Below are 18,431 nucleotides of genomic sequence, written 5' to 3' on the forward strand. Positions count from 1 at the left end.
AAATGGCTATGCGTACATTAACCAAACTTGGTATGCAGACGCTCCTATTCCCTAGGCTACACGAGTTTACTTTATTTTTTTTGATTTTCTTCTCCCTCTACCCGCTAAAGAATTTTGTCAATCTGTAATACTGTAATCTGTATATACTATAATTATCTACTTTTAAATTTCACTTAAATCGGTCAATTCTAAGAAAAGTTATCAGCGAAACAATTTCACTCTAGTATTCCGCCCACAAGCCTTAGCGATTAAATAAATTAAAAAGAACACCCCCAGGGACCCCGGTTTGGCACGATTGAGAAGGTTTCAGTACCTAATTTTCCATTCCAGAAAAGCATTTTTACGCTGGAAAAAGTGTTGGTATCCCGAACGGATGACGTTGGCGGCGTTCAACAAGATTTAAATGAATAAATAAAGATTTTGAAAGTTATAATAAATAGTGCAGCTCATATTTGTGCAGATTACTATTTCGATTCAACAGTTAAAATACTATACTTCCATGCTTGAATCCTTCCGTTATATCACACACAAAGGAAGTGGCATTTCAATTTGTGATTTTTTTTCCCATCCAGCCAAGTAATATAATTTAAACTAGCTTAAATTTTTTGAAAATTAAATATTTTTGCGAACTTTCATTTATGAAATCAGTCAGTATTATTACAATCGAAATGGAGATCCTTTCCCCAAATTTGATATACATATCATTGAATACTTATTTTATAATTCATAACTGAGCAACAAATTATTAACTGATCACAATAATTTCCACAATTTAAAGTAAAGAAATATTTAAATACTAAATTAAAATTCTAGAATTGCGATAAGGGCTTTCATGAATTTTAATAAGCACATATGTATGTATTTGATTGTGATAAAGATTCCGGATTTGTGTTTCCATCTTCACTCTTGGAAGGGCATCCCTTATAGCGCAGTTTATTTCAATATTCAATATATTTTATTCAAGATGGCGATGCCAGACTTTCAGCAAAACAAACTTCTATTCATTGGAAAAAGACAAGTGTGATTTGTAGTAAATTATCTTTTTAATTTACTCACTTGTATTAAACTTCAAATCCAAACCAGTTGACGGAACAATTTAAATTATACTTGTAGATGATATTCTGCAGCAAAGGAAGCCAGCTTATTCACAAATGTAAGGCAACTTATATAAGATTTAAATCTATTAAAAATCTAAAACAGTTGTAGGAATACCAATAAAGTGCGGATAGTTAAAAAATTGTCTCAATTTTCAAATAACCAATCAAGTGTAATGGAGAAGAACTGAAGAACTGTTCAACAAAATCTATAGCAAATCAGAGGTATACTACTTATTAATACTAATTACTTACTTGCTTATTAATAATTAATTAATTCATTTCCTAATCGGAGTAAATCCTTTAAATATGCTAGGATCAGTTGTTGAATATATAAAGCATTTCCCCCATACTACTTAGAGAACTAGAAAGTATAATCAAAATTTGTCTTGCTAGATTTCTTAAATAGCACACTGTCTGTTAATAATGCCGAGCTGCAGGAAAGGTAGCTCAACAAGCTTGGCAGGCCAGAGCGAGATGGCGTGCGATTAAAATCAGTCAATTAACTTGGCTCGTTGTGCAGAAATCAGTTTGGCACAAGTGATATATCATCGGTAGAGACGATAGAGACGGTGGCAGCAGAAGCCGTCATAGCCAGGCGACTTCAAACATAGCGGCAAGCTGCCGGGCGAGACTTACGGTCGAGACAGCCCGCAACTGCAACTGCAACCTCACACCTGCACCCCACCCCCCAACCACCCCCCGCCCACCTTCACAGCATGGCAGTCGACGACACCTGCTCCGATGAGTGGATTGCCGCCGATGTCGATGTGGCTGTGGACGTTGCCGCTCCTGCTGAGGCTTCTGCTGATGCCAACTACTAGTATATTGAAATTTGCCATCATAAAGTTTAAATTGCGCTTACACTTGCTCCATGAGTTTTACTTTTAGTTTAGCACGCCATTTTATTGGCAGTTATTATGTGCACTTTATGGTGGCTCGATTCCGCTGTTGTTGTTGTTGTTGTTACCGCTGTTGTTGTTGTTGTTGTTCTGGTCGTGCGAGTATTTGGTGTTGTTGTTGGGGTTATTGGTAGTTGCCAGAAAGTTTCGTTGTTATTTGGGCAGCAATTTTTTAGTGGGTGTTCTGTGCATGTGTGTGTGTGTGCGAAACATGTAAATTTTTATGGCGGCACTTAAAATGTTTTGAAGCGTGTTTAAATAAGTTATGCGATGTATCGATTGGCCACGTCGATTAACTCGATGGAAGTTTAAAAACAAATACATATGTGCTTGACGAACAGGGGGATTGGGCTTGGAGACTCAAGCGCCCTAAAGGCGTGTACAGCAAACTACTGACATAGAACTTTAAGAAAATAAGTACATAACTCGGTTTTTAAAATAAGTGGCAAACATTATTAGTATTTTATATTACGAAAGTTTCTTTACAGGCAAACTTCATATATTAACAGAAATAATGGGAACGTACGCTAAATAATAATACAAATATGAGCACTTAAAAGTTTAAAGTATTGAATTTAGCTTACTATTATACTTCAATTGGTCTTATATATACATAAGTAAGATTTACCAAAATTTGTTTTATTTTAAATCGTTTAACAAGAACATAATTGCATCGAGGAGGCGCCAAAAAAAATTAAAATGTTTATTAAATAGTGCACGGTGTGTTAAAAATGATAATTTATACACTTGTCGGTCAATTACATATTGGTATTACAAACGTAAAAATAATTTAGAGGAGATATTTTTATAAGAGCTAAGTATTTTGACAATCGATATTAAAAAAAAAAAAACAAAGCTTAATACTACAAAACACAAGAAATTGTTTGCAGATTAATAAAATGTATACCCTCCTTTGGCTTCAATAATTTTTTGAAGATGTCTTGCAACTGAGTCCACTAAATTTGAAAGAACCTCTAAAGGTATCTCGTTCCAAAGAGAAGTGACTTCGGAAATAGTCTTTTCTTTGGTTTTATTCGAAAACGCATCTACGCTTTTACGTTTTACAATAGACCACACATTCTCAATATCATTTAAGACTGTTCGTTCGTTCTTCACAGCCAACCCTTGTAACTAGTTATTGTTTGTTTGTGTTCTTCTGAATCGCGAAATAGATTCGATTTTATTGATTGCTGCTCATCTGAAAACGTTTGAGATGAAAGCAGTCCAAGTGCAGCCTATCTTTGAGTGATTTATTAGCAATTCCATTCTTTTCTTTGTAGCCCAAATGTTGAATAAACAAATATTGACTAAGTTACAAAATGTGTGCCGATTTTTACAACCACTTTTCAATAGCCCAAAACATTCTTAACATCCAAAGGAATATCAATAGACTAATTTTTTCGAGGGACTGTAATCATTGTTAATTGTTCATTTGCTCAAAATATAATGATTCATTTTGAGTTTTACTTTTCAACTTAAAAAATGATTATTAGCATTTTCTTTGGAGCAAAAAAATCAAAATCATTTAATAATGATTATTCTTTAAGTTTTTTTTTTATCAAATACAAAACTTCAAGCTGTAATTGTCTCTGCCTTTTTTATAGCGAATAAGGACAAAATCTATAAATATTCTTAAACAATAGGCCAAGATGAACCCCTATAGTACAGTTTTACATCCATAATAGAGGGAAGGTAAAGCCAATACTTATTCAGTATTTAATATTTTGGGTAAAACAGGAAAAGTTTATCGTAGCATAAATTCTTTGTCCACTCTTTATCGCTTTTTTGTTACAAATCATATGTAGTATGTATGAATGTACATATATAGATTATTTTCTAATATTCCGTTGCACTGTGCCGTCTTATACCGATTTAATCCATAAATTTCTGTGCATAGCACCCCAGTAGTCGTAGTTGTGGTTTGATTTCACATTCTTCTATTCAAGTTCATTCTACTACATGCCTTGCCATTTCAAGGCAAATAATGTATTTATGTATGTATGTATGCTGATGTATTTGGTTACAGCAGTCCGCCCCCTCCACCCACACCTACTTCCCCCGCCTGCTTTGCTCTTCACTTACACTAAGCCGAGAGAAAAGCCATCATTAAATCCGATTTAATGCTACTGCGGCGCATAATTTAATTACAACTCGAGTAGCCCCCAACTTCCCAGTTTCCGTATGCCCAGTCCTCTGGTTTGCTTTTAATTACAAAGTCATTTGGCAGCCCGCAGAAAAATCCCAGAGATAAGCGAGAAAAGCGCAAGCGGCCCAAAGCAAACACAGCGAAATGTGCACAGAAATTAAAAATGAGCCAACAAAAATTATATTTTCATACATGCACACATATAGTACATACATACATATGTATGTATGTATGTAGATGAAACTCATACATACATACATACATAGATGCATGCAAATGCCGAGCAAATGTGCGAAATAAAAATTTCATAACGTGAAATTAGCGCACATAACTCGAATGCAAATGCAATTTGGGCAAAACCGACCGGCGACGCGTCGGACGAAAACTGCAGACCAGGGCGGGACACGCACACGCACAGGCACGGGCATGACCAGCTGATGATGTCGGGTTGAGAGTTGCCAGCTCTCCCGCCGCTGGCGGAGGCTATGCTGGCGTTGATGGCGATGACGCTGTCTGGCATTCGTGCTGATGCCTGAGTGACTGACTGGGGGCTGCTGATGGAGTAACAGACTGCCTGGATGGCTGGCTGGCTGGCTGGCTGCTCGTAAACGAACTGTTGTTGTAATCGTCATCGCGTCAGCGTCAACAGCTGCAGCAAAGTTTGGCAGTTTGAACTCGAACACAGCCGCCGCCCCTGCCCTGATGTCTTGTTTGTCTGCCACTGCCATCGGCTTATAATTAAACATACATAAATACATACATATGTGTGTATGTACATACATTAATGCACACGCGCACGCACACTCACGCACTGTAGCCCATTTATGAATTTGCCAATAAGTTGAAAGCAAAACAAGAAGAAAAAATCGCACTGCATGCAGTTATTAAAAGCCCCTCAGTCGCTGTTGCACTCGCAGTCGCTGCATCAGCCAGCTGCCAATGCAGTTGTGCGATCGCTGACAGCGCTTTTTATGCATATACACACACACACACATAACTGTATGCGCGATTATGTTAGTTTGCATGTGTGTACATACATACCTACATGTATGTATGTATGTACACATTTTCTTTTTATGCCCACTCGGCTGCTGGTGCTGCTGCCGTCGCTTGTCGTTTCGAATGTGTCGCCAAGACGCGCGCCTCCTGTAAACAAAACGCCGCTGACGATGATGTTGTTGTAGCTGCTGTTGTTGTTGTTGCCACCATCATTGCCCACTTGGATTTGTGGCAGGGGCACATGCAAAGCGATTGCGGCAAAATCGAAAATGAGAACACAAAATAAACAAATCATAAATCTGAGAAATACATACACAAATACAACACGTATCTGTGTGTGTGTTTGCATTCGCGGTTGCTGTGCGCCCGTACGTGACCACGACCACCCAAAAGATGTTGCCCATTTGCATCATTATGCGATGTATGTATGTATGTATGTACGAGTGTGTAGTGTGTTTGTAAACATATTGATGCATGTGCGTTGTTTTCCAAATGCATCATAAAAACCGCAAAAGTTGTCAACGCTTTATTTTAGGAGCATTTGGGTTAATTTCCCCGAGTATTTTGTGAACAGTTTTGAATTTTATGATGTGTCCAATTAGAAGAGCATAGATTCATAAATAGATATGTACAAGTATGGGTGTACCCATATACTTATGCACATATATACATTTATATATACATACATACATACAAATGAATGCAGGTGCACTATGAAGCGCAAAGGTTGTTAGCAAGAGGAGAAAATCTTGGATATAAATAAAAGGAAGTATGTACATATATGACTAAGTACCAGGCCCGTTGAGAGGAAATAATAATAACTTTTTTTCGAATTACCCGATGTGGGCAAACTGTTAATTCAACATGGATAATTATTTATTATTTACGTATGGAAAGTTCAGTTTGTTGAAAATAAAATAGTTTCGTGTTGCTTAGGGACTAGAAGAACCTGCACACCAAGTTTGGTCTGTCGTTTCCGAAATCCAAGCGTTGAACCATAAAGGCGGACATGTCTAAGTGGACTTCTCTCATCATGCGGATTTAAAATATTGTACTATACAAGTATATACATATTTTACAGGGTCGGAGATAGTTCCTTCTGTCTGCAGACTTTGCACAAACCTAATACTTATAGCTTTTGAATATAGGTTATAAAAAGTAAAAAGTGACTTACTTTACGTGTAAGTTCTTTTTTACTTTTTTTTATATGCGTGAAGATTATATTTTATGCATTTTATGTATACTTGCAGTATCTATTAAGGTACGGAGGCCTTTCGATTCTAATATAACTTTTGAAACCCGATTAAAAATTCGAGTCAATTCTTGCAAAAATTTCGTTAGGGAAGCCAAAGATTTCATTACAAGTATGTCTCGGTGATGCAAACTGCCATTTTGGTTCTCCGGCTGTTGCTTTTGTATAGAAATCTGTATTATTCTGTCATAAATACTTAAAATTATGCCACACTGAAGCCACTTGCGCCTTCCTGAGCAGCCACTTCTGGGCGTACAAAACATTCCATGGCATTCGAGCGAATTGTGTTCTAACTTTAGATGCGCCAGTTGTGTATTGCCTACAAAAACAACAATAGCAACAATAATAATAACAATTTTAGGAGCAGCAGTAACAATATCGCAACTGGGAGCATACACGTACTATATACTATATTGCGCCTGTCGTTGCGCAATTCTATTGTCAGCAGAAAACGAACTCAGAGCAGGCGTTGTGGGCGTCGAGATACGATCAACTGTGGAGATGCATCCAAGTAGTGGCTCTTTGTCATCCAATCTATTGGTGTGGGTGGGCAGGGTTTTGAATTACTAGCTGCCATGGAGAACTTGCGTTCAAAAGTGCAAAATAATCAAATGAAATCAGAACAAAGTTGCATCAAAAGATGCGAAATGGAATGGACGGCCACTTGTAAGTCCACAAATTTAATGCCGGGCGGTAATTAGGCTCATGCATCTGTATCTAGCAGCTACAATGGGTCATAAATTATGATTTGATATGCAGATGGGGCCGTTGCGAACTCTGCCGGAGTTCAGTTAATAATAATATTCATCTATTTTGTGGCCTCTTCAATTTCACTTTGCTGCCATCGTCGCGTCGTCGCGGTCGCGCAGCTGCTGTGCTTTTTCAATTTGAGGCGACTGTGAAAAACCGCAACGGCAGTGGCAGTGGCGGCGGCAGCACTACTATGCATCTTTTAGTTGTTCAACTTTGCCCCTTGCCCCTTGCCCCTGCACCCCTTTACATTTCAATGCGATGTTTTGCGGTGGTAATTGCACGCGCGCTGAAGCGTATCGTATGTTGCAGGTTTCCGTTCAAAACGGGAGAAACGACCTAAAATAGCGGCGAAACCAAATGCGGAACATGAGCCATAACATGGAAGTGCCAGTTGCCTATTCCCGTTCCCGTTTCCATTCCCATTCTCATTCTCATTCCCATTCCCGTGCAGCAGAAGCAGCAACAGTTCCATAGGCAGTCCCGTCAATTTTGTTCGCGACAGCTTCGTATGCACACGAAATGTACGTGTTGCTATCCAATAGATACAAAAAGGCACCCAGCAATACATTACACAGATACTCGACTACAGTGAACTATATTTGGAGAGGAATTATATTTGGAGAGGAAATTCAAAGGATCTACTTTTTTTAATTTTTGATTCTCGACACTGTTTTTACCCGCTTCAATACTTGGAAGCAGACCACGTAAAATACCGTTATACGCGTATATTCTTAAAATATAAAATAGATCTTAACATATTATGGATAATATCCATCAATTCCTCCTCGCTACAAAATATATTACAAATTTAGAAATGCACGATTTAAAACTATTTGAACTTAAATTTAGAAATGCTTTTATTTAAATTTGTTTGAATGTAAAGAATTTCGAGTTCATTTAGAAAATTACAGGTTATGTCTAAAAAATTGTCTAAAGATATTAAGGAATTGAAAATGATTTTTCAAAATGCAGATATCTTACTCCCTTTAAAAAAAGAAATTTGTCCTACGATTTTTTAATATATTCAAATACAATCAAAATAATAGGTATATACTTGAACATACTTTCACTTTTGACTTTGAAGTGATATTTATGTTTACTTATAATGGATTTAAATCGGCAAAAAAAAGAGAATCAATACATTTAAACATTAAACATTAATATACATTCTAAGTTATTTTGCTTTGATAATGAAAATTTGATTTATACAGCTTCCTCTCTTTTTGAGCATTTGAAATAGTAAGTAATGGTAAAAAAAATTGTTTATAGTGAGGTTCGGCTGTATCTATGGATGCAATAGATTGCTAGTATGGAGTAGCATGTGTGTGCGTTCGTCTGTGCGTTCCTTCTTTCACGCTTCTTGCACCGGTACTGGCCACTCTCATGTAAACATGTTCTTTGTCATGGTTGTTGCCACTGTTGGATCTGCCCCTGCCCCTGCCTCAAAGTCCGCTCTTGCCATCCCGGGCATTATGTATTTGTACTGCTATCTGTATCTGTGTTTCTGAGCCAAGTGCACAGTGGTGCACAGGCACTGCCTGACCCATGCCACCTCTCTCTGCCTCTTGGCCCATTTACGGTGCGCTAATTCCCAAACTCTGCCGCACACTACTCGCTCAGAATTTTGTTGGTAACCAAATACGCCATTAGGGCGAACTGGCAATAATTACTTTTCTCTCCATATCGTTGTAGGCATCTGTGTGGAGGGCCTGTGTGTTACAAATGTGCATTTCGTAATGCTGAAAAGCTCTTTTTTCGGGCGCCAACGGAGGCACTGATTGGTGTTGCAGTGCTCTTTGTGATTGCAACTTGTGCAACTTATTTAATGTGATGTGCCTTTTGTGTGTGGCAAGCACAGAAAAATATTCAACAAAATGGAACGATACCAAAAAAGTGTAGTAATACTACTTTGTCCAAATCCAACCAAGAATGCTTTTTCGTCATTTGGAAATCGCCAAACAAAACAAAAGAAAATCCCAGTTCCAGTCGAGCAAGCCCGACACTGAAATCCCAAAACAAATAAAACTTCTGTCGGCGTATTATCAATATAAGATAAGAAACTTAGTGGCGAGGGTAATACTGCAACTGGCGATATATCTGATATGAATGGTGTATCGAAAGAACTATTCCTATTACTATTAATATAGACCTTACTACAGCCAATCAAAAGCGGAACTATAAGTGTTATATTAGGGTAGAGTGCTGATCTAATGCGCGACTAAATTGTGATAATATGGTCGTATGGCAGAATAAAACAGAATAAGTAGAAGAGGGATATACATTCTCCATCCTATGTATAAGCTTTATTTATACATTTAAAATAAGCCAAAATCATGCATTGCTTTTCTGCATTGGGACTTAATGTTCAAAAGGGAAAATAAAAGAGAGAGCCTTTCCTGAAAATACTCCGAATGTGGTTATCAAAAGCTATTCAGTCAATTATATACGTGTACGTATACATATCTGAACAGTATATAAAAATTAAGATGGTTGTGAAATAACACCCTTTTATTTTAAAAATCATTTTTAAAATTATAAATTATATCTAGACTCCTGAAAAGTATTGGATAGGCTTGAAACGCGACTCAAATTGTAAGTCAATAAATTTGAATTCATTCGCGCCGACTGTTTTTAATTTGTCACTCCACACGTCATTATATATAAGTAGTGTGTACATAAATCGTTTTGTATCTTTCATGTGGAGAGCAGCAAAGCCGCCACTGCTGCCACAACTTTCCCACCGAAAGCAACCCGAGCAGAACTATTCGGTTTTGGTTGTTTTCTCTCGCTTCGAGCTTGTTGATAAAATGCAGCAAATAAATTTTAAAATAATGTGTAAATTTCTTTTGGCTCGTTTCAGCATCAACACAAAGACCGAACCGGCCCCTCCGGGAAAGCGACAAGGCTAGTCCAAGACAAATTGTCAACGACGGGCAAGTGAACGATACACACATGAGTTTTTATAAGCTCCCCTTCCCCTTGTAGCTTATTGTATGAGGAGCCGATGAAATACGCGAAAAGTAAATATTTGTGCGCGTTGAAAAAATTCATTGAAAAAACTTGTGGGGTGTGGAAAAATCACAGCTGATTGCTGAGAGGCCTTTGAAGTAGCCAGCAAATAAAGTGAAATGAAATATTGCGCAAGTGGCAACGCTTGATGCGTTTTGATTGAAGCAAAAATACATCGGCTTATTGATAAATGTTATTTAATTAAGAAATACACAACAATTGTATAACTCAAACGAACGTCAAAGTGTCAAAAAAATAATAAACAAGAAGCAGCAGCCCCACAACCAGCAACCAGTACCAGCAACAACAACAAACAACAACAACAACAGATGCAAAGCGGCTACTCAAGCTAATTGATTTTTGTTGCTGTTTTGCACGAATACCAATGCAATGAGCCGTTCAAAAGCTGTCCGTGTATATAATGCGACAAAAACAACAATAACGACGAGAGCAACAACAACAACAACTATTAGCAACGCATTTGACTTGCAAGAAAATACGAAAAAACAGCAACAACAAGGGCAAGTGCCGCTCACTAACTGCGTGCGTTTCGTGCGCGTTTTTTGTCGTTAGCGCGCGCGCGCGTTTTTTAATTAATTTTAAGTGTCGTTTTGCTTCTACGTTTTTTTTTTTTGGTTTAACCTTCCTCTTTGTCGTTGCCGTCGCTGCTGTTGTTGTAATTGCGCGCCCTTTTTTCGGTGCTTTTGGGCTGACTAGCCGGAAATCAGCAATTTAATTTACAATACAACTCGGCCCCGGGCCAAGGAGCTGTTCGGCATAAGACATAAAAAGGAAGCGAGGCAGCGAGGAAAACGCATCAAAATGTTCGCAGGCATAAGAAAACGCCTGGCACGCAAGTAAGTGTATCCCCTATACTTTATACACCATCTCCTCTACCACTGTCACTTGCCCCAATTCCACAACTTGTTGTCAACTGCCTTGGCCAGCGCTTTATATGAATACTCGTACTTTTTCTGTTCTTCTCTTCTTTTTTTGTAATTCTTTATCAACGTTGCCTTTTTACTCGCCAGCGCATCACGCTCTTAACTTTCGTTAATGACTTGCGCGATAAAGGTCAATGGGGACTTAGGCTGAGCCCCGATGGCCACCTATCCACTCCCCCGGCCACTGTTCTTCAATTGCACACGAAGGGGAAAAATCAGAGCGCAGCAAAAATACAATCCAAGAAGCTTTTGTTTAATTAAATTCGTTGCTAAGCTCAGCCCGCTTAAGTCTCTTCGAATGTCAAACCCCATTCCATTCAAAAGCCATTTGACATTGGGGCAAATGAATTCGCTGATTTGAGAAATTTTGCACGTTTCTGCAGCCGCAAGACACAGAGCTTATATTCATTCATCATCGTCAGCGTCATCATCATTATGATTATAGTAATTTTTCATTTCTCAAATGAGCCAATTAGCTTAAAATCTTTATTATTAGCTGACCACAAACCGGTTTCTTACATTCATAAACAAAATTGAATTATACCACAAATTTCTGCAACCAAAACGTTTTTGGCTTCAACTGCCCATGGCTCTTGAGCCTAACCAGCGGCAAAATGCTCAAACTTAAGTTGTTGCCGACCTCTTTTGAGGGGAAAACTAACTTACGGCAATCAAAACCTCATCTGCCAAATGATTATGGCTGGACTCTGGTGTACACAACCTAATATTTTCGTGGGAAATTATGAAAGGTACGCGCAAGAGTAGCCCACCATGCAGAAAATGTGAGCTCGAATCTTGGTTAGAAAGTTGTGATGTTTTTCTTTTACAGCTTGATTTAATTATAGAGTCTTTCTATATACAAGTATTCTATTCCACAAACATGGATTTTTTGACATACCGGTATAATACGTTGCATATCTTTAGGAATGGACCACAGAAAAAACAAATGTAATGATTGGCGTCTAAAAATAATGCGGAATTTGAAATTTTAACAACAAAATAGTATGTATTCTAGCGGGGAAAAGCTATGGGGACAGACTTTCTCATTTGCATGCCCATAGTCCAACAATATTTAGCATTAATTTAGATTAGTTTCGTCAGCAGATATGGATTTATTCTACTTATCTTCTGCCGAGTTCAATATTATAATGTTGTTGTATGTATATAGTTATGCCCAGTTAAAAGTTGTATGTGTACATCCACTTATTTCTAGTTTATATTTGACAAGAAAATTGTATCTGCTACGTTGCTAGCTATGCTTCTACTCTGAACCAAAGGAAGAATAAATAAAATAAATACAATATATTTGGAAACCTCTGAACGGTTCGGAAATGCTTTTAAAAGCCATTGAAAATATAAAAAAGAATTTTAAAATATAATAAAATGAATGCCCCAAAACAAGTAGACAAAAGAGTAAGAATTCTGTGGTATTGTAATACAAGAAACCGAAAAACTACATATAAGTATTTGTAAAGGTGTATTGAAAATTAATTCCGTGACTCCAATTTAAAACATATCACATTGATAAAAATATTCGACTTCCTATAAAAATACCAATTAAATAAATAATATATTTAAGTTCGAAGGCAGTTGAAATTATCTTAATTTTATTTAATTGCTTTTGATTTTCCGAACTTTGATCCCACATTTTTGGGTTAAACAAATAGTGATTAAAGTTTTTAAATGTGATGGTACGCGTTCTTTAAAAGCAAAAGCTTATAATAAGTGCTTGAAATCGTGCCTCCTGTCCCCCATCCCTGTGCCATACTTTCGGAATACAAGTAAAACATAATTCATGTTTGTGGCTTATGCCAGCGACTTAGATGTCTTAGTCCACTGTTGCTTTGCCTCCCATAGCCCACAACCATTATTCAGACACGAGTACCTGGTGCTTTCATCGCACAAAGTCTTTTGGCCCGCAGTTGCCAGTTGAAAGTTGGTTTTATGTGGAAAAATGACAAACATGAGTTTTCACTGTCATCGTCGCCGTTTGACACGTAGCCGGGGAGGGGGCGAACATTCTTTTTGTTGTTGTTGTTCACAAGTCATGATGTGCTAATTATTAGTGAGCAGTGCAGCCAAAATGCCTTTTAGCACTTAACGTTGATGCCACGCCCCGCCCTGTCCCAGTGGGGAGCCAGCAGCTGACTTAGACTCCGACATGATAAATAATGGCCGAAACATTTTAGGCTCAGGTGCTAAACACACCTGTGCAAATAGAAACCAAAAACTTTTCTGTCGAGCTGCTCAGTTTTCAAGCGAGCAGCAAACACATTTCTAATACTACATGATGTTGCATTGTGGCCAAAGACCTAAACAATGCGGCCCACACACTCAACTTTTCAAGAACTGAATTAACAGCAACAATTGAAAACACACACACACACACTCACGCAATATGTGGCAATCAAGCGCGACTAAAGCTAAAAATAATTACTCATACGCATAAAAGCATAGCACACTTTATTAAACATAAAAAATGTATGAAAGAATAAAAAAACAAGAATGGAAACGCCAAGTGCATGTGGCACAGAACGTGGAGGCCTTCGAGCCGTTCCAGCCACCGACAATCCCAATTGTGTGAGCGTTCCGAATTCATGGAAGCAAACAACCATTTCGGCAACCAAAATATGATGAATTCTCACGCACATAAAAATTGAAGCCAAATAGATTTATGGACGCTGGTTGCTTGACTACAAACAGAGGGGGGCGTGGCAGTGAAAAGCTCAATTCATGCTCTTGCTGTTACTGTTGCTGTTACTGCAGTTGAAAGTTTGCCTTCAACTTCACATTGTATCTGCGTCATGTACTATAATTACACGCCTAAACGTATCTGATATATGTATGTATAAAATGTATCCAAACACATACAGATACACTCATTTATTGCACGCTTAATTATGATTGATGCACATGCACACACTTTCTGCCACATTCCACATCTACTTGTACTTGGAAGTCTAGATCATGACGCTTTTGTTTTCTGTATTCTGTTTTTGGTTTTGCTGCCGCTACAGAAACGCCCAGCGGCTGTTTTATAAGTACATACGTATTGTTCTCATTTTCCGCTTTTCCGCAGCGCCAGCTCCAGCTCCAGCTCATTGTTCTGCGATTGTTGTGAACTTATCAAATGTATCTTTTACATAAAAGCGGTACAACAACAACAACAACTACAGCAATAATAGTAGTAGCTACACAAAACATTTCCAGCATTGCACGACGTTTGCCGCCGAACATGTGCCACTTACATAGTTTTTCTTTATGGGTTAAAGGAAATGTGATGCAACCAAACATGAGGGCCACACGTACTCGAACATACGCGCTTACAGTTAACCCAAGGCATGAACTAGTGTGTGGCAGGCAGTTAATAACCTCGCGCCAATTTCGAGCTTAGATTACAGTAGCCGAAATGGGTATTATACTTATAGTACGAGTAGTACGGCTATAACCACATGAAATTCTACGCGATTGCGGCTGCCTGCCATTAGCGGAAATAGGCGACTCTTGATATGAGCTCTGCAACTGTTGCAACATTTCTTACAGCCCTAGGGTGCCGCAATGCCATTTGATAGTAGCGAGCAATATCGAGCGCTCTCCCGCACACTGCACTCCACTTTTGATAAAATTAACAATCAGTGAAGGCAGAGAGGCGGAGCTCACTCAATAGCTATATAGCATGGATTTCTGTCGACTTTGAAAGTTATTTTTGTTAAGTTTTCGTTAAAGTTGGCTCGCATTTCTTGCATGCTTCTCTTTTGTTTTTTGTTAGTTTATCTGCCTGTCAACATTTTGCAATGTTCCTTCAAAATACGAAACTACTGCAGCTGCACAATTCTTAATAGTCAAGTTTAGGGAAATATATGTATGTCCTAGCATAAGTCATTAGATACAAAATTTTAAACTTTCTTTGAGCATGCAATTAGTTGGAGATTAGGCCAACTTGTCTACATATTTAATTTGGACCAATGCCAACCTCGTTTAATACAGAAGTTTTTATATTAAATTAAATAAATGCAAAATTTCAAAAATTAGTTGCTTGAACAGTCACGAAACAGAAACAAATATGTTTAGAGAGCATACATATGTCAGAATATATATTATACCTGTTTCAGATTGTAAATTGGCATTAAAGGAAGCTTATTTACATTTTGTTAGAATGTCTCAAGGAATAACTAGCTTTAATTGGTAGCTTCTAAATATATGTTTTCAAGCTGGTCAATTATTGAGAATTCATTGAAAGGAGTGCAAACAGAAAATTGCCTTAATATGTACTTATTTATTTATTTGTTTATTTTATTTATTTATTTTACTTATTTTATTTATTTATTTATTTATTTATTTATTTCAATTATGTTATTTATTTTATATATTTTAATATTTTATTTATTTTAATTGATTTTATTTATTTATTTTGTTTATTTTCATTATTTCATTTTTTTATTTATTTTTTATTTATTTCCTTTATTTTATTTTATTTATTTTGTTTCTTTATTCATTTAGTTATTTCATCGACAAACAAATTTATTTTGTTTCTTTTATTTATTTATTTTAATTATTTGATATATTTTATTTATTTCATTTAGTTATTTCATCGACAAACAAAGCCGTCCATCTAAAAACTACAAAAAGTTAATGCAATAGACTTTCAAACTTCAACTAAATAAAACTCGGAAGATATTTTACAAAGCACTAGCTCTATGTGCGCTTTTGAGCGACCTGAGCAATATGCCTCGATGACAAATATTGAGCCATTAAGGTCGTGAAACTCACATTATAATAAAGAAATGGCGCACAATGCTCTTTGCTCGTATTTGCTAAGCCGCCAGGGACTGAACTTTATGGTGGAAAACATCGTTTGAGAGCAGGCCCATCAGCTACAGATGCACAGATATGGCACACATATCATATAGTAGGGGTGGCTGGAGGCAAAGGGGCGTGCCAGGCATAAAAGAACTTATTCCGGAGCTGCTGCTTCGGTTGCAGTGGCTTTTGTAAAGAGTTTCTTTGTCATAAATACGCCATTACATACAAACTAACAACGCATTTTTCAACTTCACTTAGCGCACCCAAATGCCTGTCGCCCATCTCCCGCCCCTCCCCCTATTTAGACCCTCCCCCGTCATTGCACACAAAAGAAATGGCATTTCATGCATTTCAAGTGCGTCGCCAGCTATCTATGTGCTTACACTTAGAGAAATAGAAGACTTTTAATCTATAATTGATATTGGTTTTTATTCTCGGGTAAAGATAATATTCTCTTTAGGAAACTAATCACTAAACTAGTTTTAATTATAGGCCAAAATGTTTCACTTAATGAGTTATTCTTTTATGTTTTTTATTATTTTGTGAGGCGACCTCTCATTTTGGCTTCACTTAAATGAGTTTAGAGTCGAAAAGGAGTAGCTACTTGTATTATGTACATAAGGAGAAAGACTACATTTGTAGCTACTACCATTTGTAGCTTGACTTATAACGTCGGCCAGGAACCTCCCATCCTGGCCAGTCTGCTGCGGTGATTTCTCATCCGTTCACTGTAACCATGGTCTAACGTTTTAAATGATGGTGCAAAGTGGAACCGCGCATGTACCAATTGATAAGTCGTAAGGCTTTATTCTTCAGCGTCTAGGTCGATCTGTGTTTCGACAATGCAGCGTTTAAATAGTGTTCCTGTGTGTTTCTTACTTTTTACAAAGTGAAACTTTATCTAGACTTAGGAATCAAGCTTGTATAAAAACAGCTAATAATTAGCTGCTATATTATAAACAAATCCGATCAAAAATCAGTGCTATAGCTCTAAAACTGCAAGAGGAGAAGTGATTGAAACAGCCATCACAAACTTTCATTAAGTATTACAGGAGTTTTTGTTTATAATTTAATTAAGTAGAATTGTAAGTATTGAGTTGGAAAAATGATTATAATTTCATTCTTTAAGGAGAGAAGAACACTATCGGGTTGCTGGAGCTGGGCACTTGCAATGCAATTTTATAATTGGTTCTACCTGAGAAAAGAGTTAACCTCTTGAGAAAATTTCAAACACTCTGCGACATACATTTCTCAAATCTAAAGCGAAAGGGAATAAGTATTTTAATTCGCCAAAGCTGCAACAATTCGCGTTTGTAAAATGGGAACAGGTCCGTATTATGTCTGAACAGAGATATACGCACCAATTTCGATTTTGTTTTTGTTTTGTTTGAGTGTATTTCCTGCGGTCTGAGCAATCGTGGCCCCGTTTGCGCTTCGCACGTTGTTCATCGTCCGTCGCACCGTCTGTCGCAGCAACTGAAGTGTCAATTCAATCATAAGCCAAAGTGCTGCGCATAGTATCGCATAACGCTTTCGAAAAGATAAATAAGTAAGAGAAAAATGATTGAACAATTTCTCAGATGCGAAGCGTTCCCGTTTTGACAGCAAACACGCTGCATGTTGTCTCCCAATCCATTCCAATCCAATCCACCGTACTGGCAGCGTTGGCGGCAACTGCAACTGCAAGATGGTGGAGAGAGCTGCAGAGCTGCAGAGCTGCAGATACAAGAGCACGGATTCGATTCATTTGGCTGGGGCGTGTGACAATTGCAGCCAAGTTCCCGCACCCGTCCCCTCAAAACCATGTCGCCATGATGATGAATACCTTTTTAATGAGCAGCTGACACATGAATATGAATTGGATGTCACTTTCGGGATTGCTGAGGCGAATGCCAGCGATTTATTATCGAGCGTTAACTAAAGACAGGCAGTCTGGCATTTAACCAAGGGAGTCTAACTATTTAAATTCAACCACTTAGACGTATAGTATGTATGCTATGTACTTGTATATGCGGTTTGTGACCCTAACCTACCCAAATAGTTATTCAGTAGTTTTTCCCCATTTTATTTTATTTTTTTTGCGTTTTTATTGACGCTTGTCATGCGAGGCGCGCAGCCAAATTCTGAGCATAAAATGTTTTTCCAACATTTTCATGGCACTTGTGCTATTTTTCATTCACTTTTCTGAGCAGCTCTCTACTGTACCGCACTTGTTTTCTAATTAAAAGTTGTCCCTTAACGTTTGCTTTAAACGCAAACTTGTTTATTAGCCGTGCGGTCAGAACAACAACAACAACAACAACAAAAAAGAGAATAGCCCAACCCTGCTCTGTTTTATTTTATTTTGTTTTTTGTTTTCCTTATTTTTTGGGGCGCGTTTTACAGCCGCTCGGCGTCGGGCGCCAACTATTGTTGTTGGAATACAAGCGAAAATGTTTGTTGATAAATAGTATTTACCCATGTATATGTGTATGTGTATGTGTATGTATATGTATGTACATACGAGTGTGTACATATGTAAATGTGGCA

General features: G+C 37.6%; 1 protein-coding gene across 3 annotated transcripts in view; it reads left to right on the forward strand.

Moving 5' to 3' along the window:
- LOC115633798 (ubiquitin carboxyl-terminal hydrolase 36) overlaps nucleotides 1–18,431 on the forward strand; it is a 76,219-nt gene that overhangs the window by 7,938 nt on the left and 49,850 nt on the right. For all 3 annotated transcript variants that reach the window (XM_030531279.1, XM_030531280.1, XM_030531281.1), the window contains exon 2: nucleotides 10,007–11,012. In XM_030531279.1, the coding sequence (XP_030387139.1) occupies nucleotides 10,978–11,012 (35 nt within the window). In that variant the 5' untranslated portion in view covers nucleotides 10,007–10,977. The remainder of the gene's footprint in view (nucleotides 1–10,006; nucleotides 11,013–18,431) is intronic.

The sequence above is a fragment of the Scaptodrosophila lebanonensis genome, unplaced genomic scaffold (genome assembly GCF_003285725.1).
Source record: "Scaptodrosophila lebanonensis strain 11010-0011.00,11010-0021.00 unplaced genomic scaffold, SlebRS2 tig00000001-arrow-pilon, whole genome shotgun sequence".
Classification (NCBI taxonomy): Eukaryota; Metazoa; Arthropoda; class Insecta; order Diptera; family Drosophilidae; genus Scaptodrosophila; species Scaptodrosophila lebanonensis.